The sequence below is a fragment of the Populus alba genome, chromosome 10, assembly GCF_005239225.2.
Source record: "Populus alba chromosome 10, ASM523922v2, whole genome shotgun sequence".
Lineage (NCBI taxonomy): Eukaryota > Viridiplantae > Streptophyta > Magnoliopsida > Malpighiales > Salicaceae > Populus > Populus alba.
This window is the reverse complement of record NC_133293.1, coordinates 12,519,083-12,543,738: the sequence shown is the minus strand read 5'-3', so window position 1 is coordinate 12,543,738 and position 24,656 is coordinate 12,519,083. Positions and strand designations below refer to the sequence as shown.

The following is a 24,656-nucleotide window of genomic DNA, read 5'->3' as shown; positions in this document are numbered from 1 at the left end:
CTACTGATTTCCGACGGCAACCCTGAAATCTGACGCAGAATCCTCTCCTTGCACAATAGCAAAGACCCCCTTGTCTAGGACCCAATCCTCCATCATTGCCGGAGAATGCACTGCCTGGTCAGTAGGGACAAGATGCCCAGCCTCCACCGCCGCAGTATTGCTAAAACTCCCCCACTTGTGCACATACCCAGCAAGCACTCCTTTCACTTTCCATGCCTTTCTCTCAGCCATCAAGTACTTCCCTGACCCTTCCCATTCCATCGTCCTAACCCAGGCCTCAGCAGAAACCACTCCATCTCCCAAATAAAAATGCCCTTGATACAACAACACCTTACTCTTCTTAACCAAGAATTCCACCATATACTTAAACACTCTCCATCACATCTCCACTCAGCTGCAATCCTCAAAAACCATAGATTCATTTGCCCTCGATGCCTTCTATACTTCTGCTATTCGCATCAGTTTAGAAACTAATCCTGTTTGGTAAGGCAAAAAAGAAATTTTATTGTAATTAATGACATGTAAAGCAGTTCAGTAACTAGTCACATGTAATACATGTGATTTGTTGATTGCTTCGTGGAAAACAAATAAAAAATTAAAACTTAATTTTAAATTAACTTGGTGTTAAAACATAAAATTAAGAGAAATAACTAAATTTAAAATTAAAAGAAAAGGATCCTCAAAAATTTGGAGAAACATAATAAAAAAAAATCATGACATTTAATTGCTACAGTAAAATATCAAATTCTTTAGTAAATATTAATAATATAGAAAACTAGCATTGTTATTATTTATTTCGCTCTTTTTTTTGTTCCTTTGAAAAACTACAAGCAAGTAAAATAAGCCCTTATTATAATTAGTGGTTCTAGTTGAGTTCCAGAATTTGAAGTAAAACATTATTGTAAAACTTGTTTGTTTTTATTAAAACTACCGGTCATATTTAATCAAAACTTAATGGTTTTTTTTTTCTACAAAAAAAAAAAAACTATTAGCATTACCTCAATTGTTTTTCTTACGTTTTTTTTTTTGGACACACTCCGGTGCTGAACATACGTTTCGAACAGTTAAAAAAGAAGAAAAATTGGTAGCAGTATTTGCTAGAGAGTGTCAAATACCATGAACAAGCACTGCATCTCCTTTTCACTTCTCATATTACGTCTACAAATTTCGATCACTTCTCATTAATAGAAGCTGCATTTTTTTTTCTGTCAAGTTGTAAGTTTTCAGTCTCAAAACTATTATATCAGACCATGCACGCAAGGTGTTCGATTAAATGTTTCTTTTTTGTTATTCCTTGACCATAACTGGTGTCTCTTCACCTTGCAGCATAACTTATAATGCCGATGCTCTATCATGGGTTAAAAGAAAGATTAAAGATTCAAAAGCTTCGCAGAGTCGTTTCTTATACTGGTTTCTATTGCTTTGTTGCTGTCATGAGCTATGCTTATACAACCAATACGTCAGTCAAATGCTCTTTTACTCAAGTCTACAAATGCACGTGTTGTGATTTCTAATTTTTTTTTTTTTTTTTGCTCCTCTTCTCCGGTGGGTTTTTATATTTAAATATTTTTTTTGTCTATTTTTTGCTTCTTTTTTTTTGTGGCTTTATGGTTTTTGTTCTTCCTGTATTTGTTGGGTTTCTTGTTTTTGGGTATTGTGCAACTAAAAAAGCTATATCTGGACTTGAATCTCAATGCTTATTTTGATTTTCTGTTGTTACCAGAGATTAGTCTGTTCATTTTGGTTCTGGAGTCATACACACACACATACATATATATGTATGTATGTATGTATTATCTGGACCTTGATTCTTTTTTATTTTTTTGGATGTTGTAGAACTAGAGCTGGATATTCTAGAGGTGACCAATTCTACGCAGCTTATCCTGCTGGGACTGAGCTTTTAACTGACGCCACCAAGGTCTGCGAGACTGTGATCGATGGTTGCTGTCAAATAACTTTTGTGGTTTACACGTGCATTTTATGCTTGATTTGGATTTAAGAATTTTTATATGTGCTGTTTGATTTTTGTGATGGTAGCTATATAAAGCTGCACTTGGCAATTGCTTTGAATCAGAGGAGTGGGGTCCAATTGAGTACTCCATCATGGCCAAGCACTTTGAACGCCAGGGGAAATCGCCATATGCCTATCATGCAGTAAGTTTCACAATGCTGGTAATTGAATACAGTTACACTTCATCCTCTCATCTGTATACTCAATGTTGTGTTTGGGAGTTGAATTCTTTATTACACTGCATATATCATATAGTGTTTCTGTGCAAACGGATAGTCATGAATGCCCTTTACAAGATTGGAGTCTCATCAATTTGCACTGATGGTGAAATTATTAAATTGTGTTGTCTTTCCAAAACCCTAAAAACTGGTTATGTGATATAAGTTGTGTGACGTGAACTCTTTTACATCATTCGTTCAAATACTAAACAAAAGAATGTACATCATAGCATGTAGTTTTCTGTGGATTGTTAGGCTGTCGAGATTTATTCTGTAAAGATACTGAAGTATAAGCATTGTTTTTGGAATAAATAGTGCAGAAAGGGGCAATTAAGAGCCTGTTCTACTTGTGACTGCATCTTTTAATACCAGCAGTACTCAATGGATTGATGAATTCAGTTTGGCATTCTTGAGAATGGCTCTTCATTTGGTATTCAGAAAAGAAGGGTATGAATCATGATATCAAAACCCTAAGAACACATATATAACGGTTGGAAACCATCCTGACTGCTCTGAACATCATGTTCATTGCACATTGATAGGTGATGAAAGTTGAAGAATCTGGTGCTATTGAATAAAATTTCTTTCTTCAGCTGTTATTTTAATATAGCCTTCAAGTTTTGACCTGAAAAAGAGAGATTCTCGTCACAATTATAGAAGATATTTGGAGTCGATGTTTTGTAATTGCCAATGCTTCAAGCATTTGCTTTCTCTCTCGAATAGATAATACCAATTATGAGAAAGTGGAAATTAAGCCTACCGAGTCTGCATTAACTTAAGCCTGAAAGTTCTCGTGATCTTTCGTTTTCTGTGTGTGAACTGACGTTCCTGTGCTCTTCTGCTTTTTAACCCAAGCATTTATATCTTTATATTCTTGCAGCAATATATGGCACACCTCCTTTCTCACGGACAGCTTGATGGAAATGGCTAGCGTAGAAATACTACAACACCTCCTGAATGAGTGAAGTTTCAACAGTAAATATGTAGAACTAAAACCATTGCAATATTTAGTTTGTTGAATGATGAGAAGGCCATTGGAATTTCTGTCTTGGGATGCCAGGAACGCGTTCCAATTTTTTTTTTTGAAATGGAGCAACAGCAGAGTTGCTCATTGGATCCATGCTGTATTTGTTCTGTGCCACATCCTGAATCAGGTGGCTTTTTTTTTTTCATCTGGTCTTTTCATTCTTGAAAGCTAGTACTTTGTCTCTAATATGGAAATAGATACCAGTGTTCTCTTCTCTTACTTGTTGGGGTGAGGGAAAACAGATCCTGTATTCATTCACAAAGTTTGTGGGAAATGAATTTATTATCCTCCTGTTTTCATCAGGTATATCTGGATGAATCGGCAATAACTATTCCAGGGTGCATGCAAATGTTGCAATTACGCGAGAAAAAAATGCCACCCTGTTCAACTTTTTTACCGCGCGTTGACATCGACACATTGACATTCTGGCAACGGATCAAATATGGTAGGGTTATTTGGGAGTGTTGCAATAAATTAATTTTTAAAGAGTTTTTTATTTAGAAATATATTTAAATAATATTTTTTTTTATTTTTAAAAAATATTTTTGATATTAGCAAATAAAAAAATTTAAAGTAAAAAAAATAAAAATAAATTTAATCTTTTTTTAAAAAAATACTTTTAAAATATAAAAACAAAAAGACATAATCAGTAAGCAAGGCTGTGAGGAAGGCGGCTATTGCCCCCACAGTACCACCACACACACACACACACACACACACATCCTCAAATCTTTGATAGATGGAACAACCTCACCTAGAATGTGTTTTGTGGATGACATTTTCCAATGCTTTTGGTTTGGTAACAGATCAACTAAAGGTTTTCCATTGATGGTACAGCAATATCATCAGTTTTTCCCAGTTCCACGGATGTGAAACTGCTGTCAGTTCATGTACAGTAACAGAACTGTCCTAAAAAATTACGTGTTGTTAGTCAGTAAAGTAATCTGCGAACTGTAAAGCGCAACATTTGATGCTACTGTGGATCTCCACCCAACACTACAGGTAGAACTTTATCTTAACCATTGTTGGAAAACCATCAAGGAAACATAAGCTAAGATCAGTCATGATTTCTAGGATTCCCTTCTTAACTCTCAACGATTGGGGCAGAACAGTAGCTCAACCTCAATCGTTAGCTTTGCTTGAATAAAATTCGCAACCATGTAAACAGGAAATGTTGATTAAATGGAAGAAGCCAGGGAAAGAAGCATGCACCCGCTGCTACCTAATCAAATACCCAGCGATCACAACCCTTTCGGTTGCAAGGGCCAACCGTTTGTTGTTGTTGTATGTAATCAAACAAATGGAAGGCCTCTCAGGCGATATATTAAAAGAAAAAAAAAAGCAAGTTCAGCCACACACCTTCCGTGCAGGCACCGGGAGCAAGTTTGACCTAGAGCAGAACTTAAGCCTGTGCCTTCCGATATTTTGTCATACCATATCCATGTGATTTAGCTTTAGCCATGCTTTACTAACCAGAAAGCAACTTGTCAATCTCATCTAAGTATTGCAATCACCATGATTCTTAAACTTGATATTTGTATTCTGAAGCATTAGTTTAACGTCCTCTGAAACAAGTGGAGGAAGTTCTCTCTTTTCTTGGAACAATTATATGTCTGCCAAAATCACTCATGTATGGTCTAATCCATTGGTAATGCCAGTTATATTTACTTCCTTGCATTAGACAGGTAGCCTGTTGTGCTATTACCAGTGATTCATTTATATGATTCCGAATTGCCATGAATAACAGCCAAAGATTCTATCAAATCCAAAGCGGTAAAGAGAACAGCACTAATGCAGCTCTAATATCATTTAAGGAAAACAAACTTACACCAGTAAAGAGAAGGCATGCAGCAAAATGAAGCGATCCTATTTTCAGCTTGTCTGATAAAAAAGTACAACATTATACATGCGGAACTGTCGCCTAAAATAAACCAGTGACCATCTATTTAATTTCCCCTGCACAGAGAGGTAACAATAAACCGGAGATGCATACCATGTGGGGGTACATTCTTCATGCCCCTCTTTTTGAGGCATGATTTTCACATCATTTGTAGCATATGCAAATATTATTAGAGAATGCAAGGAATAAAAGTGTTAGTGGTAGTAAATTTAGTGAGGAACATACCAAGTAGTAACCTATACTAAAACCTCCAGCAGTTTGTTAGCTGAATAAATTCATGCTTTCTGAACCACCCTCCAGTAGATACCCTCCAAGATGTGCAAGTAGGATCCCAATACTGATCAGAGAGCATGTACCTGGCGATCATTTGCAATTAGTCCCACAGATGCTGACGCGCAAATGCTGTCGCTTTTCAACAGAGTACGTGGGCTACACTTGGGTTTGGTAGAGCTGGTCTGCATGGCTACAGCATTTCGGTTAGCAGATTGTAGTTCTTCAGTAGCTTGCGACTTTTGGGGGCTCTGCTTAGTTGCACGAGAAAGAGAAGATGTACTGCGCTTTGCAGTATTCTCGGTTTCATCAGCTGTGCAGATTCGCTCCCTACAAAAAAGAAGGGGCACAAATAAATATAAATCGTTCGATCAAGTAAACCATGTAGAAAAAGAATTGTTTCCACCACATTACCTAGGCAAGGATGTTGCATGCTTCCTGTGGTGGGGGCTGTTTCTATCACTTTTACCATCTCCTTCCTCGAGATGAGCAAATTGTTCCTTAAATCGATCAACTCCACTGGACAAATGAAATCCAAATGAAATAATAATCAATGACTGCTCTTTGAACAAACAAGGAGAAACCATGGTATTATCAAATGATGCAAAGTTCTGAACTAATGCAATTAATAAATCTAACTTGCAAATGATATTTTCATTTGGAATCAAGCTTAAAATTGTCTCTCACACAAACTTTTACTGCATAACACACTCTGCTACTTTCTCATGCACACTAGCAATCTTGTTTGGTATCATCATTTTGTTGCATGCTAGTAGTGAAATGGATCTCTCATCTCTATAATGAAGCATCAACTGGATAATATAGTACCTAACAAACATGCTGCAAGAAAAGACAGTATCCGGTGTTTTCCTGAATTCCCAAAAGGAAATTAATAAGTGCTTGTCTCTCTACATGTAATAATGTTGTCGACATCCTAGGGAAATTGATTGATGTTTTTTTAATGACAGCTACAGCAGGTAAGCTAATCACAGATTTGGGCAAGCATGACTGACTCTAAATAGGGTGTTCCATTGTTTTATGCACGTGCATTTTCCTTTTTCATTTCATTTCACTGTAATAACATTTTTGTTATTGACCTTGGATACACAAAGTGAGTCTGATCTGTGCCCTGAAGGTACTCCTTCAGCATCTCTGGATGATACTCCAAAATCTGTTTAATTGAAAATAAGATAAATCACAATTCAAAACTAAGGAAGTAGGGTACCACCGAAACAAGCAGAGTAGCAAAACTGAAGCAAGCATCACCCAATATCATCTTACCTCTCTGTAAATTAGCTCTCTCACATCATCTCTTGTCAATTTCCTCCTTTCAAATTCAAACTCAAGTTTTGAAATGGGTTGTCTAGAAGGTTCTTGCTCCTTATCTGCTAGCCCGTCAAAATACAGATCAGCTAAAGCCTGGAGAGAAAATAGAAACCAATATCAGGATGTAAACTGTATAAATCTAGATAAGAGGATCATGAATAAAAGGGGTGATATAAAAAGTTCTATGTTAAACTATTTTTTTGCTAAATCTTACCTCTTCAGCAGATGGACGGTCTTTAGGATCAAATGCCAGCAACCGCTCAAGTATACATAAAGCTGATCGGTCTACATCTGGAAATTTTTTAGAGAAAGGAATTGGCTGCTTTTTCCTCATGCTACTCAAATACTTCCTAGCCTTTTCATTCCCAACCTGCACGTATCACAAAAAAAAAGGGTGATGAGAACAGGGGCATAACCAGAATTAGGAGAGGCTGCAGTTTCTAAGATAGCAAGCGAAATTGTTTGAGAAAGGTAACAAACTCGTGCAATTGTATCAGCAGCAGGAGTGCCAAGCAAATCAGTTATGAGTTCCAATTGATGCACCACATTTTTTCCAGGAAATAAAGGTTTCCCCGTCAACAACTCTGCAAATATGCATCCTATGCTCCAAATATCAATGGCAGGAGTGTACTGCAGAACACAAATTTTAAGAAAAAATGTCAAACAAAATCTTGAATGCCAATTGAATAATGGCACGAGCAATGCAATTTAGGTCACATCCAAAAGAAAAAAAAATGAACCATGGTGCACCAAACATTATTGAGCATTGGGAAATGCTGGATAGCAGATGAAAAAATGCAAAAAATGAACCACCACAGTTGATCAATCTGTCATGTCAAACTATAGCTGCAGAAATACTTATCGAGTATCTGACATGATTTTCTTAACCAAATTCAAATTTCAAGGATAACAAGCTGCACATTGATGCGATAGGTGATGTTGGAGGGTTGCAAACTTTGCCGTTTGAACTTGTGGAACATCTTTCATTCTTTTAATGATATTGAAGGTGGGAGGGGTTCGAATTAAAACCAATTCATCTACATTCTTGTGCTCATATCAAAAAATTCTCCATAGATAATTAATTAGCATAGCAAAATGCAAGTGTGAAACCTCCAAAACACTAAGCAGGGTTAAAATAATAAAAATCAATAAGTAGACTGAGCAGAACTTAAAAGCTGGATTTCAAAAATAACACATACCGACAATCAGTTTTATTTTATTTTTTTCAATCATGAATGCAAAAATGAACTCAGTAAGAAGGAAAAACAGTTCATATTTACATGCCTTGGAGGAAAACGAGCCGCAGAGTTCAGGGGCACGGTACCATCTAGTTGCCACATAATCCTTAACAAAAAGAAAACATTCTGTAAGCCAGCGTCGATACCATAAAGAGTATAATCTAACTAATGTTATAATCCACGAACATTACAATTAAACGGTATGATATAATACAATTAAGCACTGAAAGGTGAAACCGAGCTTCAAGAAGACACTTACAGTCCAAAAAATAGCAGAAGGAGCATTAGTAAATGACACACGAGCCAGCCCAAAATCACAAAGCTTTACTTTACAATCTGCATTAGCCAGAATATTTTTGGGCTTCAAATCTCGATGAAACACATTTCCTGCAAAAACCAACATGACAAACAAAAACATTTCGGCAACGAGAAGTCCGCAATTAATGATGTTCAAAAACCCAAAAAAATAAACTAGAAAGCAGTCCTTCTAAAAACCTGTATGTATATATTTGAGACCGCGAAGAAGCTGGTACAGGAAAAACTGATGATGTTCAGGAGTGAGATCGTCATTTAACTTGATAACTTGATGAAGGTCAGATTCCATCAACTCAAACACAACATAAACATCTTTAAACTCTCTTGGAGAAGGAGGGAGCATAATATGTTTGATTTCTACGATATCAGCGTGTTTAAGCAGCCGAAGCAGCTTGATCTCACGTAGAATCCGAGTAGCATCAGAGACATGCTCAAAGACATTGTTCATCTTCTTGATAGCAACTCTCTCTCCCGTGTGAGTATCTATGGCGGATGCGACAACGCCATAGCTTCCTTTCCCGACTACTTCTTGAATTTCATACTGGCTTGCTTCTCCATACTCGGTGAAAAAATCTCTGTCAAGCATGATCTGAACAGGCAAAAAACAAAATTGAACAAGACCAGCAATCTATAAGAGAAATCCCAAATCTAAATTATGTAAGGAGAGAGAGAGAGAGAGAGAGAGGAGCTACCTTAATTGCTCGACGGTGAGAGAGGTATGGAGAGAGGCAAGCAAGAACATAAATGGGATTTTTAATCGAAATTCATAAATCTGTTCTGTGTAACACGAGCAAGCGTGTGGACACGCATTTTATAGGAAAGAGCCGAGTCAAGGGAGATTTTTGAACCCGTCAACTAAAGCGTGGAAAAATTATCAATTTTTAGTAAAGTAACACCTCATGTTTACTTTTAATTCCAGTTTTTTTTTTTAATAATAACAAAGCAAAAGCTCGTGTTTATTTTATTTATTTGCCTTAACCAGTCAAACAAGGATCGGATAAATTATCTGGGAACAAAATCTCTGTTTTAGATCACGGACGAAAGGTCAAGATACTTATAAAATTATAATCTCATACCTATAGATTTTCTATTTTCCCTTTTGTAGTCGTTCCATTTCCTTTGTTTTTGCATTCACATAGTTACATTTAAGTGGTTTTAAAGGGTGTTTATTATTAGTTGAAATTATATTAAAATAATATTTTTTAAAAAAATTTTTGATTTAATATCTTGAAACTATTAAAACTATTTTAAAAAATATATTTTTTTTCTATTTTTATTTTTTTATATAATTATAAATATCTGTATCAACTTACATGTAATTTAAATAATTTTTCAAGATCTTAAACAAATTAATTATTTATTCAGTTAAACTACAATTAGAGTTAAAATACATTATTATTATTATTATTAATACTGCTAACTGGACAGGTTTTATCTGACAGGGGAGGGTAAGGAAGGAAAACAAAAGAGACAGGGATGAAATTTAATTAAAATAAATAAACAAGTGAGATGGTTCCTCGAAAAGCGTGCCCTATCTTATCCACCCCTACTTTAACGGAGAATTGTTAAAAAAGAGTATCTAACACGTAAGAGAGAGAGAGAGAGACTATTATATTATGTGGTGATGAATGATGGACTGGGTTGGTGGCAGCGAGGGGTACCGGTCCATGAAGGGTGTGAAGGTAATTGGACCTCCTCAGGAACTCCCTCCACCACCAGATGGAACCATCTATCTAGCTTGAATTGAAAGGACATGTACCGGAGGAGTGGGTTGTCTGGTTTTCTTTAATCTCTCCTCGTATTTATTGTGTCCAAACTAGTATTAATGGAGTACGTCCCTTTTTCTCGAAATTTTAGTGGCGGGTATGTTGATTTTGACCATAGCCACATGCATATTGTGGCTTGGCTACGTTTTATTTTTTAGTTTTATTTTGACATTTCCTTCCTCCCTCGCCATTATTATTATTATTATTAAAATTTAAAGTATGAGTAAAATGTTGTATACATGGTATTTTTTTTCATTTTATCCCTTTCAAAACAAACCAGTGAAATAGCTTTTTTTGGAGTTTTTTTTTTTTCACACGGGTCCATTAATTAATGAAAGAATAGATCATTCTTTTTATGTTTATTGTGCACAATAAAATAATTAAATTATTATTGTGGTAAAAATTTTTTAAAGATAGGAGCATTTTTATCTTTTTAATTTTCTATACATGGTAAAATGGATAAATTAATCATAAAAACTAAAGTCCCATTCACAATGGTCAAGGTATTTTTATATTTTTATTTTTGTAATAATCAAGGCTTTATTGAAAATTTAATTTTTAATGCACATTTAAATTACCTAGCTACAGTCAATAAAAAAAATCCAAAGCTTTCTTATAGGGGCTTTTTTTGTCTTTTAAACTTGACTTTTTATCTTTTAATGAGTATAAAAATATTAATAAAAATAAAAAAGTTACTAGACACAACAATGGACACTGTCTCAGATATTTTAATATTACATATATTTTTTTAAACAAATATCAATTTGTTTAATTATACATGTTAAAGCATTCAAATTATAATTAAGAATTTCTTATTTCCATGAATGCGTTGGAAAAACCTATATATTTATTTTTTTCACTAAAAAATATCACTTAACTAGTTAGATTCTATTTTTTTTTTTTAGTAATTTTTTCTAAAAAAATAAAAGATGCTAATGTGAAAACCAATCTTAAATATCACTTGTGCCAACATGTAAAAAAAAAATGGTAATGTGAATAAAATCGAGTCCTTGTTCCTTTGTTTCAAATTTAGTTTCTGGCAACCGGATGACCTAAAAAATTTCAGAAACAAATTTGAACTCTTTAAAGATGTGGATAAAAATAAGTCAAGGGGCAGCTAGAATCATGGACGTGTTTATAAAAATTAAGAGGCCTCGGTCTCGTCTCAAAAATAAGGACGATGTCGGTGCATGGCGGCCCGGTCCACTCTTCTTTCATTGAAACGGGCGAGTAGATAAATGACCGGTATTACCGGATAAATAAAAAATAAAAAATAAAAAAATACTGCTGACAAAGCGGCTCATTTTTGGCGTTGATATTGAAATTCATTCATAGATATATACAGTGCACATACGACGAGGTTTCACTTAATCTGTTAATGAAGATGCTGAAGAGACACGCTAATTATCAGTATTTTTCTTTTTATAATTTCTCATATTCTCCTCACAACTCATAACCGCTCTGAAAGAATTAATTTTGTTTCAAAGATGTCACGTTCCATGCGTCTTAATGTGAATGATAGTTTTTAGTTTTTAAAATTTGTATTTGTTTTTAATTATTTTTTTGATATTTTTAAATTATTTTAATATATTTAATATTAAATAAAAAATAAAAATAAAAAATATTATTTTAATATATTTTCAAATCAAAATACTCTAAAAAAATCAACACCACAGAACGAAAATCTAGAGTCCTCACGATCTGTTGTAGTGTTACATCAAGATTTCCTGCTTTTCTATCCCACAAGCTCATTCTTGCATTAACATCTTGTGTTTTTTTTTTTTTTTTTTTTCTTACAGGGGGCTTTGGATACTCAAAAGCTCAATTTGCTGCTTACTAGGACAGTAGGACCTGTGTGTCAATTTGGGGGATCGACCACTGATTTTTTTTAGGCTGCTTTTGTGCAGTCAGGCCACAGCCAATGAGAAATTCCCTCTGCCACGCTGATCTTTTGTGGCTGCTCTTCTTGCTTTTTTCTTTGCCAAGAATGGAAAGGAAGATCCCAAAAATGGAGCTCTCAAGTTCACAACACCATCACCTTCACCATCACCTTCAGCATCACAACAGGAGGGCATCTTGGCTCTGATGTCAATTTTCTGTTCCCGCGGTTGACTATGTTCCGTAATCACACTATTTTCCCATCTTTTAAGTTGCCCTTGATCCTCTAGAGATTCCTCTCTTTTAATTTCCACCATTGACCCAAGATTGTCATCCTCGGGCACGTGCACTCCCCTCCAAAACAGTGAAAATTCCAGAAGCTGTTCCTTGAGTATATTCGTCTTCGTCACTGAACCCATGCACACATCCTATCAAGATAAGGAAATCCACAAACACGCACAAAAAAAGAAATATCAATGTGTGACTGCGGTGGGGATTTGTTGATGCATTTTCAGTTAGTTTAAAATGGGGAATGACGATTTTGAGCACATATCTACTTTTTTAGATGGAGGGAGGGGAGGGGCAGTCTTGATGTGACTGCGGTGGAGAAACACTGCTCATGCAAAGCTGAAACTCGCAACTGTGTTGTATTGTACGTACCTGGAAACGAAGCCGGGGCTAAGATAGTTTTTAATGTAAAATATTAATTGAAAATTTTAAGGAAAATCCCTGTTTTTCTCACCGTATTTCTCTCTCTCTTTTTTTAAAAAAAGAAGCCAAGTACATTTCGCTGCATGTTAGAAATTGAATTAATTGCAACCTTATTTGGTTAAGTATCAAATTTTATTTATTTATTTATTTCAAAAACACTTCTAAATCACAAAAACAAACATACTATTAAACTAAAGAAAACACCAATATCTTGCTATCATCCATGCATGCTGGAAAAAAAAAAAAAAAAACTATAATCGCCAGATGCTTTTGTGGAGAAAATCTCGTCAGTATGTCGTGGAAATTCCATCAACATGTTACTAAGTAATATAGCAATTGCGCCTAAACCCCCTTGAAGTTTCATTTAGTAAATTTGTCTGTCCATTTGAGAAAGCGTTTTTGATATCCATTCTCTCTGATGAAGTAACACCAAGCTTCTTGAGCAATCCCCAAAATATTCTGGGATGGACTGTAAGGAGTGCTATTCTGTTCTCCATACTTCTCGTATTTCTATTAGCTGAAATCCGTGTTCATAAACATAGTAACCCCTTCGTGGACGCTTAGGAGAATGAGTACAGGAAAAAAAATTAAAACAGCCCCGTGTTAACAATGAGTTGCAGCTCAATCAACATTAGCCGTTCCCTCTCCGTTCAAGAGACCTCAAATTTGAACCTCTGCTTTGTTTTATTTATTAATTTATTTATTTTAAAAAACAGCTGTATCGGAGTATAGGTGAAAAAAGAAAACCCTGCAAGTTTTAACTTTTTTCCTTCTCTAGGCCTACAGTATCATCATAAAAAATGAAACAAAAATGATTAATCCTCGACGAGTTTCAGAAACCAAAACTTAGTTTTTCTTCGTTTACGGCATGGTTCACTAGAGTTAAAGCTGTACACATTGCTTATCTAACGCCTACCGTGCCGACATTTAAATCACAACAGCTATATTTCTATTGATTTTAGCTTGTTTTGCAATTTAAAAAGATCATGGACGTCAACTCTTCAGTATGCAAGTAACTTACACAAAATTATGAGAATTAATTGAACAAGGAGTTTTATTACAGCTAAGCAACCATCTAATGTTGAAATTCTAACTGACACTTCCATTTACAAAGGACAGAGTCCTACAAAGTCCAGATTTCATGGAGAGACACCTACAAGAGCACACGCACACCATTTACCACTTTGAAGATTTACATTTAGCAGCTATTCCATTTTCATTCAAGTAAGGCCTAAATGTCCTCATAACTTCTTCATAAGTTGGCCTCTTGTAGTCCACTGCCTGTGGTCAATCGCTTTCTTATCTCAGTGAGGATTCAAATGTACATAATATAATGTTATAACATCTTAACTGTTTTCTGCTCCATACCTGCTCAATAACTTCTTCGGGGCTAGCCCATTTCCACTCTGCAAATTCTGGGTCTGCTTCGCCACTTGCTAAGTTGATCTCACTCTCATCTTTTGTTAATCTCATGAGAAACCTGTCATACAAAACTTTTTAGAGAATTATATAAATTATATCTCGAGTCTTACCTAAAAGTTTAAGTTTTTTGGTTGAAATAGTTTTCGGACAAAACTCATTGGTACCCCTGAAACCATATGCAGAAGCAGCAAGATAGAACATTCCATTTCTCTTATACTATATTACTCCAACTATTTCAAAATCATCATTATTTCAGACACACAAATAAATCTAGTTGCAATTAGCTTAACAACACATGTATGTAATCATAGGATAGAAATAACTGAGTTTTTTCCCTCCTTTAGATTCACAAGATCAAATGAAATTCCCGATCATCAGAAACATATTGGGGTTCAGGTTCATTTAAATATAGTTAGATACTCACAATGATAAAAAGAGATTTATAGTACTAAAAGGGATTGGATTTGGGATCAGAAAAATGAGATGAAAATGTCACGAAAGAAAGGTCCTGATATTTTGGTGCATTTTGATTGCAATTCACGAAAATTGTGATAGTGCAGTCATCTTAGATACTGCACATTTAATTGCTCCAATTTAAACCTAATGTTATATTCTTTCACAGTTGTAGAGTGTCTAATCGACGAGACAGATAAAGAGGTTCACCACTTTTGTGCCTGTCCGTGCCATTCACCTCCCCAGAGACGATTCACCTTGGCCTTCACAGCAGGGGGGAAGTCATAAGTCAACCAATTTGGAACCTGTGATTACAGAACCAACAAAACAGAAGGATTGATCGTGAATTCAAGATTATAGCTTAAAAGATGCATTCTCAAGGGTACTTGAGAGAGTGTTTGTTTTCAGTGCATGAAAAAAATAACTAGTTGTCGTTCTGTTAGCAAAGTTGATCACAAACCTCGGCAACAATTTCAGCAGAGACTATCCCTGTTTCTTCCATCAATTCCCTGATGGCTGCAGACTTAGGCTCCTCACCATCTTCAATGCCCCCCTGTCATGGGAAATCACAAAGATGAACACATAAGCATGGCTGAAGGGTGGAAACTATAGTCGAACGAGAACTAATGTAAATTCAGAGATGCTGATATAATAATTCTTCTTGTCAGACATCTGCAAAGGTTGGTTCAAATGAATCGCGTGAATAACCTACTCAAGTGTCAGGGCCACTCATTATCTAAACTCTAGGAAGTTACCTGCAAATAGGTGGAATCCTATAGCATCACAAAATATTTTCATCACATTTATCAAATAATCTGAACTTGGAACAGAGTGCCGGATCTTGTCCGAATGTAAACCAAGACTGTGATCGGTCGGAACACTCCCTTCGGTGGTCAAATTAGAAACTAAGCTTACTTATCATTATAGAAGAATTGGAATCGCAGTTTTATTCTTCCACTCACTGAATAATAGTAGAAGATACGCTCGAGGGCGGGAACAGAAATAATAAGAAGTAGAACAATTCCTGCACATTTCTTAGGAATTAATTACCATTTCAGAAAAATCAAATCCAACGTGGTATTACCTGAGGCATCTGCCATGCTCCTGGAACATTTAATCTTGAAGCCACAAAAACCTGCAAGTAAATAATTAACAAAGGAACATTATCATGTCTTCTCATCAAACACCAATTTCAGAGAGCGAGGGACATTTGGAAGGGGGAAAAAAAGAGGTCAAGTAACAACTAATAAGTGATCAGTTGTCCAAAAATCGAAACAATTTTTTTTTTTATCAATTAATTAAAAGAAAACAACCAAGGTAGTAATCAGCATAAGTTATAAATCAGAAGAAAGAAAAAAGTGGGATGAGCAGACCAGGTTATCAGAGTTGATGAGACAGACACCAACGTTGGGGCGATATCCAGAGGGCAGACCATCCATTTTGTGCCTGCCTTGCCTTTCTGATTGGTGATGATGGTTGTCGGTAATAGTATTGATTATAGAGAAGAAACACAAGCACTGAAAGCGATTAAATGCTTTCTTTGCCCAGTGTCGTCGAGAGGGAGGGGGAGAGAGAGAGATCTCAGGGAAATGATAAAAAGGGTAGGTTTTATGGGAACAGGTGACGCTGACCATGACAATTGGCTGACTCTTTTTTTATAATTTATTCATGGACAGACTGGGACTGAGGGAAGTTTTAGATTTTGTCCACTCTTCAACTTATCCTGCGCACCCCACTTCTACCCACCCAGGTTCTTTTTTGTAGGGCCATTGTTGATTCATTATTTAAATTGGCTTCATGTTAGCTCTGCTATGTTAGGCTGTCGCTAACCTTATCTACCTTCTTGTAAGCTCGCACTTCGATTCTTTGATGCCTTTCTCATGGAGTGTTTGATGACTTCTATTTTTTATTTAACTACATGAAAAAAAAAATATTTGATTAGTTAGATACTTTAAACATATATAATGACATTTTAAATTTTAATTGTTTTAAAAATAAAATAATATGTTTTTTTTATATATGAAGATTTGTTTTTCATTTATTTTGCATGTCAAATATATATTTTTAAAAATTATAATTGTAAAATCTATCACATTACTAAAACGGATATTTAAAAACAATTATATCATGAAAGTTGCTATGCTTTATGTTAATATATAATATCATGCATCATCCCTTGCGACATTAGCTACTAATATACAATTTCGTACCACATTATTTTCAACTAATATAGAAATGGGATGTATAGGAAGTATTGAAATTTCTAACCTTAACTAGCAAAAAGTCTCCTAGTCAAAGGAGAAGTGGGTTGAAGTTCAGACCAGCAGGCAATTAACTTCAAAAAATACAAATTTAGAAACAAGATGTTGAATGGGATGCTTAGGAAGTTATTAAAATAGTATATATGTTGAATATTTTAGACTCTTGCTTTCCTGTCTTTTTTATTATCAAAAAATAAAAATTCACAAATGGACATTTATACAGGGTTAGTTGTTATTTGTTTTGTGTTACTGTCCCATGCAAATTGATTTGTAAATATATTGGGAGTGTGGTTATGATTATTTTAAAAAAAATTATATTAAAATAATATTTTTTATTTTTTAAAATATTATTTTTTAGATTAACATATTAAAATTATTAAAAATATAAAAAAAAAAATTATTAAAAACACAGCCAATCGACTTTTCCAAACACAGCAAGAGAGATCACGTTCTATCCAAACTCCAAAGAGATTGAAAAGAAAAGAAGGGTCGGACACATGACGATTACTGTGAGGGCGGCTACTTTTCATGAAAACTCACAGAAGGTGATGGAGGCGCAGGATAGCAGATGGACGAAGAGGGTGACGTGGTCAAATGAGTGAACACGCGGGGAAGAAAACCTGTGAAAAAGCACTAACTGACAAGACGCAAACCAAAAAGTAGTGGGCGAGAGAAGGCGTTGACTTTCAGTAGAGAGAATGCCCAGTAGTCCTACAACTAACGAAATAAGTGGAGGCAGCATCTTTTTTACATGAACCACGTTAATCATTATCATCAAGTGCAATTTTTTTTACCAATTAAATATTGAAAATGGCCATAGGTGAACAAAACCGACCTTTTTTTCGAGGATAGGAGAGAGAAGAAAATTGGAAAAACAAGACTAGACCCGGCTTGGATATTTTTTTAGTTATATGGATATATCGAGTGTTTTTTAAATTTTTTTATTTTCATAATTGTGTCTTTAAATTTTTTATTTATTAAATAAATTTTTCGTTTATTAATAATGATACAATTAAATGTCTTTATAAACATCGTTTTTCAAAAATATATTTCTTGAAGCCGTGTTATAAATATAAAACCTAGGTCGTAGATGTATATTTTTTTTTTTCTTCATGCGTGATGCGACACACCTAGAACAGCATCAATCTTTTTTTTTAATCATTTAAATGATCATTTATTAATAGATCATTTATCTGTTTTCTTAGAGCCATCGTTTTTTTTTTTTGTCTTACTTAGTTTTTACATGATCATTCAGTAGATAAGGCAACAAATTCTCAACGAATATTTATCAAGATACTCGATTGTATGTCGTTTAATGATCTAAATAGTAAAAATTGAAGTTAATACGTCCCATTATAAAAAAAAAAAAAAAAAAGTTAATTTATCTTTATGTATCCCTGACAGGATGAGCATTGCACAATGTGATTATACATCTATTTGTGCCGTTGGATTTGAATAGTGTAGTAAAAAAGAAACCTTCTATATATTTAATTTTAGTTTCTTTAAAGTGTCAACTTAATTTGCATGTAGCACCCTATATATATATATATATATATATATATAATATATATATAAACTTCTCAGCCGAATCCAATGTGCTATATATATGGTTTCACCTTTATAGAACACGTTATTTGACTTGAGAGAGCTTGGGAAAGTTCTGAATTAAAATATATGATCAAGAAGCTTTCACCGTAGTCACCGGTGGTTTAAATATATTTTTGTAATCCCGGGGACTTTTTATTCTTTTTAGATGATGGCCTGAAAGGAGAAAAAGTTTGACTTCCGTTCGACGATAGTGGAAAAACAATTTTGCTAGTGCATTTAGGAACGCGAAAAAAGCCGTTGCACCATTGAGTTAGCATGTTAGATCAATTCAATGCATTTAAAAGCTTCATTTGATTTTTTTCTCTTTTAAAAAAAATATAATTTCATTAATAACATAAATTAAAGAGATGCATCATTGTGCGGTGTCAATGGCACAATGACATCAAAAACCAATACACGAATTGCAATTTATTACATTAAAATAGCTTGAAAGCTATTCATGATATTAATGAGTCACGAGAGATAAATAATATTTTCATTAACATCACCAAAAAGTTCACTGTAATTTTTTTACGAGAATTGTTCAAAAAGAGGGGGTTTTTTCAAATCATACATGCAACTAGGCTTAACATCACCATAAATTAATCGAGAAACAATCACCGATCATAATCATGCAATGGATACTAAAACCTTATTTAATGGACCAAGCATGCATTTTAATAGTATACAAACTTCATGTACAAACCAAATTTTGATGAACATCCAAGTCCAAGTTTTAACTAAAAAACAAAATTAATAAAAAAAAAGTTGTCGGGTAAAGTCACCAATAAAGATTACACTTTTCTTTAACGATAAGCTAATAGACAAAAAGAAGGAGAGAGCTTGGCTCATTTTATTATCAACGAGTTAAAATTTCATTGGATTTAGTTCTCTTGTAATGAAATCAGATCAAGGTGTTGTTCTACGTTGTAAGTTCTTCATGTTTTATTGATTGAGTTGTGATTGATTATTATTTTTTAGATTAATATAGATATCCGGGCTAGTTTGCGAACACCTCGATTAATCCTACGAACTTTGAAGTTAACAACCATGCAAGCATCTAGTGGTTTTGGGGTTTATGAAACTCGAATTGGTGATCTCTAGAGAACAAATCCAAAACTTGACCAATTAGGCTACACCTCTTGAAGATAAATTGTGAGTTGTGATTGATTTTTACCACAGGAGCATAGTTTTTAAACCTGGCCCGACCCGGTAGGTCAACCCGGGACCCGGTCGACCCGGTGGCTGGACCGGTCCAGGTTTACTAAAAAACCGTCTGAGGCAACAACCCGGAAAAACCCGGTCGACCCGGCGGTCGACCCATGACCCGGGCGACCCGGCCAAACCCGGACGAGACCTAGTTGGAGTTGGGTCCGCGATCTGAGTTTGGAGATCTCAAGGGTAGGCGTTGGTGATCTCCTTCTCATCGCCAGCTTGCAAGTCATAGCAATATCCTTGGAGTCGGAGAGTTTCAATATCTAACCAGTCCATATGGGTCTTAGGACTCCCTATATGGTGATTTCTTCCTTTCCTAGTATTCAAGCGAGCTCCTGTCTCATGGAGATCGTATTCTCTCTCTTGCCTCTACTTCTTTCAGTGACACCTCTGTAACTGTCCATGGAAAAATCCCTCTCATGCATTCATGGTACAAAACACGCTCGCATCCTTCTGAACTAACAACCAGCTTCAATAACACTGTCAATAGAGATGGCTATGAAGCAGTTGCAGAGATATTTGCAAGGAATTCATGCAAAATGATCTTGCCAGGAATGGATTTGTCGGATAAGCATCGGCCTCAGGAGTCCCTATCCAGCCCAGAGTCCATACTAGCACAAATTAGAACGGTTTGCAGAAAACACGGGGTCGAGATTTCTGGGCAGAACTCGGTGGTTTCTAAAGCTCCTCACAGGTTTGAGCAAATAAAGAAAAACATATCAGGTGAGAGTGTTGTTGATTTATTCCTCTCTCACGTTTTGCCGGTCTCACTCCACCCCTTCATTATTACCTCCCTTTTTTATTTTTTATTTTGAACTACACATACTCACCCGGGGTTGACTCATGAAACCCGAAACCCGGTCTCTTGGCCGGGTCACTCCCCAGGTCGGGTTTAAAAACTATACATAGGAGTGTGATGGCTTTAATATTTTAATAAAACATTTCTTAAACTTTAGAGCATGTTCAGTGTTTTATATGTGCATTTTTCATTCAACTACCTGGATGCATTACAATTGAGAAAAGAAGCAATTTTTCATGCAATTATCCAAGCACACACTTCAAAAAAATCATGATAAACACAAAGAGCAAACAATGTATTTTTCGAGTAATCTAAGACAAAGGATCATGGTTGAATCAAACAGAAACATGATTAAAGGCCTGTATTAAAATGCTATCATTACCCCTGGCCCATGTCCATGGGCCTGTGGTGGGGTCAGGTACCTATTGTTTATTATCAAATTTCTATTCAATTATTTAATATGGATTATTACCTTACCTTTCTCAACTACTGTATGGAACAACGTAAAATAAAATGTGATATTATTTTTTTAATACTGTTTTTTTTTTATGTTTAAAAATGTTTTTTAAAAAAATTATATTTTTTTTATTTTAAAAATATGTTTTTAGTGTTTTTAAATTATTTTGATATGATAATATATAAAATAATTTTTTAAAAATAAAAAAAATATTAATTTTGATATATTTTTTAAGTAAAAAATACTTTAAAAAAACAATCACAAATCACACTCCAAACAAATATATAATATATATATATATATAATATATATATATATTATATATATATATATATATATATATATATATGCAAAAATCATGCTGGTAAACTTGCATAAAAAAATAAATTACTTCGCTAAAGAAAATTCTCAAACAAATGAATATAAAACATAAAGATTAACTGGTATAAAACTTTCCGAGCTATCATAAGCAAACAAGGTTTTTATGTTAACGAGCAAATAAAAAAAACAGCACAAGGAAATGTTGAGCTTGCTAACACGATAAAATATAAAAAGAAAGAAAAAAGAAAACTTAAAATTTCTCAAATATTATTAAATATAATTTAATCTTGAAAAATTAAAAGAAAAAAAATTACACCCACCCTTTATTTATTTATTTTTTTAATTTCCTCTATTTTTAAAAACCAAATCGTGATTTAATTTAATTTTTAAATTTGAATAAAGATACCTGTCAATTTTTATGTATAATATAACCTTAACGACATCTACAGATATTAATCTATCATGTTCCATAAACTATTTTATTCTCTCTCAAAACTACTCCTCCCTAAATTATTCTTATTGTAGATTTGCATCTCTTTCCGGCCACAAAAAGCCTTTCGCTCCTAAATACCTCTGCAGATCTGTCAAACACAGATTTTTTTTTAAAAGAATATAATTTGATCGGCCAGACACCACAGCCTCGTCAAAAAAAAAAAAAAAAAAACATTTCTTCTTACACCCATCGATCAGCATCTCAAAAACAACCCCGCAATTATTATTGCCACCTCGAACAGCGGGTGGGCGTGGGTACCATTACCGAGCGAGCGTGGAAGAGGTGGTCTGGGCACACAAAGGGGCCAAGGTGGCCGGACTCCATTGGGAAGAGGGGAAAATATTCCTCCACCCTTTGATTTGACGGAACTTTGCCGCTACTGCGATTTGCAGATCATATAAATGTTTTTTTCTCTTTCCTTTGTCTTATTGCAGTGTATATGAAGCCTGGTTTCAAGAATATATTTAAGGGTTTTCTTTGTCAAGCTTGAACATGGTTTATTTTTATTTTTTTGGCTTTCTTTCTGGGAAGATTTTACATCCTGGTTTTAAGATTTTTGATCGACCCGGCTTTCAAATTCAGCGAAGAGATCAACATTCAGCAGGAAGGGAAAACCACTCGATTTATCATTTAAACAAAGATTTTTATGGTGTTGGCCATCGTGATTCGTTGATTCTTAAAGCAAGATTAAAATTCTCAATTGAAATTAGAATCTGGTCCAGTAATCTATTCCTAAAGTGATTCAAAGTCTAGGACTTGTTATTTAAAGCAAGATTAAAACTTTTTATTTTACCTTTTTTGGGAAGGGCTTGTTATTTAGTAATGCCTAACATTGTGATTCCATGTTTTTTTTTTTCGATGACAAGGGTATCTTTAAGCTAATTTATATGTTGATCAGGACTAAGTTTATTACTGGATAAATTTAAACCCTCCACATAGGTATGGACGTATGGTATATCAAGAAAAATAAATTAAATATTTTTTCTCGGTGCCTCTCTCAGAGTCTCAACATGAAAAATAAATAAAGAAAGAAAAAACTTCCTTAACCAAGTTGTTTATGGATGTTAAAAATATCATTTCACATATAATATTTGTATTATTTAACTTAATCTAATCTTTTAAAATGAGATGGTGTGAATGTTATAGATGATGGTGAATAATTAAATCTAATAAATAAATATTATAGGTCAAGATTTTTGAAATTCCATCAAAATATACTTTTTTTATTTTTAAATTTGATAGTTCATCAACTAAAAATATATTATTTTTTAAATATTTTTTTATCTTGCGATTATATTATCATAAGTTTTTTTTTATTGAACTGTATTGGTTTAATAAAAAAAACACGTGTAAATAGAAAAGTTATACTTGCTAGGTCAAATTTGTAATGTTTTTAGTTTTTACTGTTTTTCTATGCAAGTGAGCTTAAACATTTATTCTCTTAAACAGTCATAGTTTTCAATTCAATTACAAGGATAAAAAAAAAAATTGAAATTCAAAGTAAAACACCAAAAAACTAACATAACCGGTCAAGAAATGTTATACGTGCAGTAAAGGTTGTTACACCTTCTGTGATGTGATGTATGGGTAGAGGGTGTTAACCGGGGTCTAAGGACATTTCTCTAGAAGTTTATATGCCTTTTATATATATATATATATATATATATATATATATATATATATATATATATATATTAACTTTTCAACTATTTATTTATAAACGTTAAATTTTTTTAAGTGGGATATAATTATTTTAAAGAATTTTAAGTTTCATCAAAATACATCAACATAAAATTTAATTTTTCATTAATTCAAAATATACTAAATTTTAATATTAAAAAAATTAAGTTAAAAATTGAATTTCAATAAAATTTTAATTTTAAAAACAATTGAATTTAATTTTTATTTTCATCCCAGCGGTACATGTTAACCATGTTTTAACAAATTTCACACCACGCTTTATCATGATGAAATATAGTCCAAGATAAGATGTAGGCTATGTTTGTTTCTTGAAAAGTGATTTTCGGAAAATTATTTTTTAAATTTTCCTGTGTTAGTTTGCCAATAAAAAAGTTGGTCAATAAAAAACACTTTCTAGTCAAAGAAAAATTTGACTTGGTTTACAAGAAAGTGTTTTCCTGAAAAATTTGAACGGAAAATATTTTCTGAAAGTTATGAAAAATTTATAAATATTATATTATTTGCTGATTATATTAATTTTAATTCTCAAACTTTTAATTGCTATATATATTTTGTTTTGAATATTTATTTTTGAATTTCATCTTTTAAAATTTAATTTTTATATCAACTTTTGTCTTTATTTTTATAATTGTTATTTGCTTTTCCCTTGTCATTTTTTTATTGAAATCTTTTATCTATCAAATTTGATCCTTATTCTTTTGATTTTTACTTATTTTATTTGAAATAATTTATGAAATGTTAATTATTATTATTTTAATTTCTTCATCTTGTTTTTTTTATATTTTTTAGATTTGATGTCTATTATCTTGATTATTATTTATTTTATTTGAGATAATTTATGAAATTATATTTTTTTCAATTTCATTCCCATTTAACTTTTTAATTTGTAAGATTTGTTCCTCATTATTTTAATAAACTTGAGAAAAATAAAACATTAATAAGTTATTTTCCAGCTTATTTTTCATGATATAACCAAACACTGAAAAATATTTTCAAACTTATTTTCTATTACACTACCAGATATTAAAAACTAATTCACTCTCCCATAATTCATTTTAAAAAAAAAATTACTTTCTAGCAAACAAACAGAGCCGCAAAAATTCCACACAACAAACTCTCCTAAATTTGCAACTGGGACATGAACCAAAGGGGTGTCAGCCTTAACTTGGCAAATACAATGCCAAATTGACCGAGTGAAATCCCAATAATTTTTTTTTTTTACTGGGGATTTCTAGATCAACTTATGCATATTTCAATTAATTCTTTAAAGTTTTAAAATTAATAACT

At 33.5% G+C, this 24,656-nt stretch overlaps 4 protein-coding genes across 4 annotated transcripts; 1 reads left to right on the top strand and 3 right to left on the bottom strand.

Moving 5' to 3' along the window:
• LOC140956026 (serine carboxypeptidase-like 50) lies at nt 1-360 on the bottom strand. Its single transcript, XM_073411919.1, has one exon. It carries the CDS (start codon nt 358-360, stop codon nt 1-3), a length of 360 nt encoding a protein of 119 aa, XP_073268020.1.
• Nucleotides 361-840: 480 nt separating this feature from the next.
• On the top strand, nt 841-3,541 carry LOC118046382 (uncharacterized). The gene is made up of 5 exons (XM_035055256.2): nt 841-1,215; nt 1,327-1,459; nt 1,837-1,918; nt 2,038-2,154; nt 3,110-3,541. The coding sequence occupies exons 2-5, from the start codon at nt 1,338-1,340 to the stop codon at nt 3,158-3,160; spliced, it is 372 nt and encodes a 123-aa protein (XP_034911147.1). The 5' UTR covers nt 841-1,215; nt 1,327-1,337; the 3' UTR covers nt 3,161-3,541.
• Nucleotides 3,542-5,030: 1,489 nt separating this feature from the next.
• Nucleotides 5,031-9,153, bottom strand: LOC118046383 (mitogen-activated protein kinase 17). The gene is made up of 10 exons (XM_035055257.2): nt 8,998-9,153; nt 8,486-8,894; nt 8,250-8,377; nt 8,037-8,096; nt 7,233-7,382; nt 6,967-7,122; nt 6,708-6,845; nt 6,524-6,597; nt 5,841-5,945; nt 5,031-5,756 (listed from the first exon to the last, which is right to left on the bottom strand). Exons 2-10 carry the CDS (start codon nt 8,889-8,891, stop codon nt 5,498-5,500), a joined length of 1,476 nt encoding a protein of 491 aa, XP_034911148.1. The 5' UTR covers nt 8,892-8,894; nt 8,998-9,153; the 3' UTR covers nt 5,031-5,497.
• Nucleotides 9,154-13,677: 4,524 nt separating this feature from the next.
• Nucleotides 13,678-16,178, bottom strand: LOC118046384 (nudix hydrolase 25). Its single transcript, XM_035055259.2, has 6 exons — nt 15,909-16,178; nt 15,620-15,670; nt 14,996-15,088; nt 14,746-14,840; nt 14,029-14,140; nt 13,678-13,941 (listed from the first exon to the last, which is right to left on the bottom strand). The coding sequence occupies exons 1-6, from the start codon at nt 16,167-16,169 to the stop codon at nt 13,837-13,839; spliced, it is 717 nt and encodes a 238-aa protein (XP_034911150.2). The 5' UTR covers nt 16,170-16,178; the 3' UTR covers nt 13,678-13,836.
• Nucleotides 16,179-24,656: the final 8,478 nt, after the last annotated feature.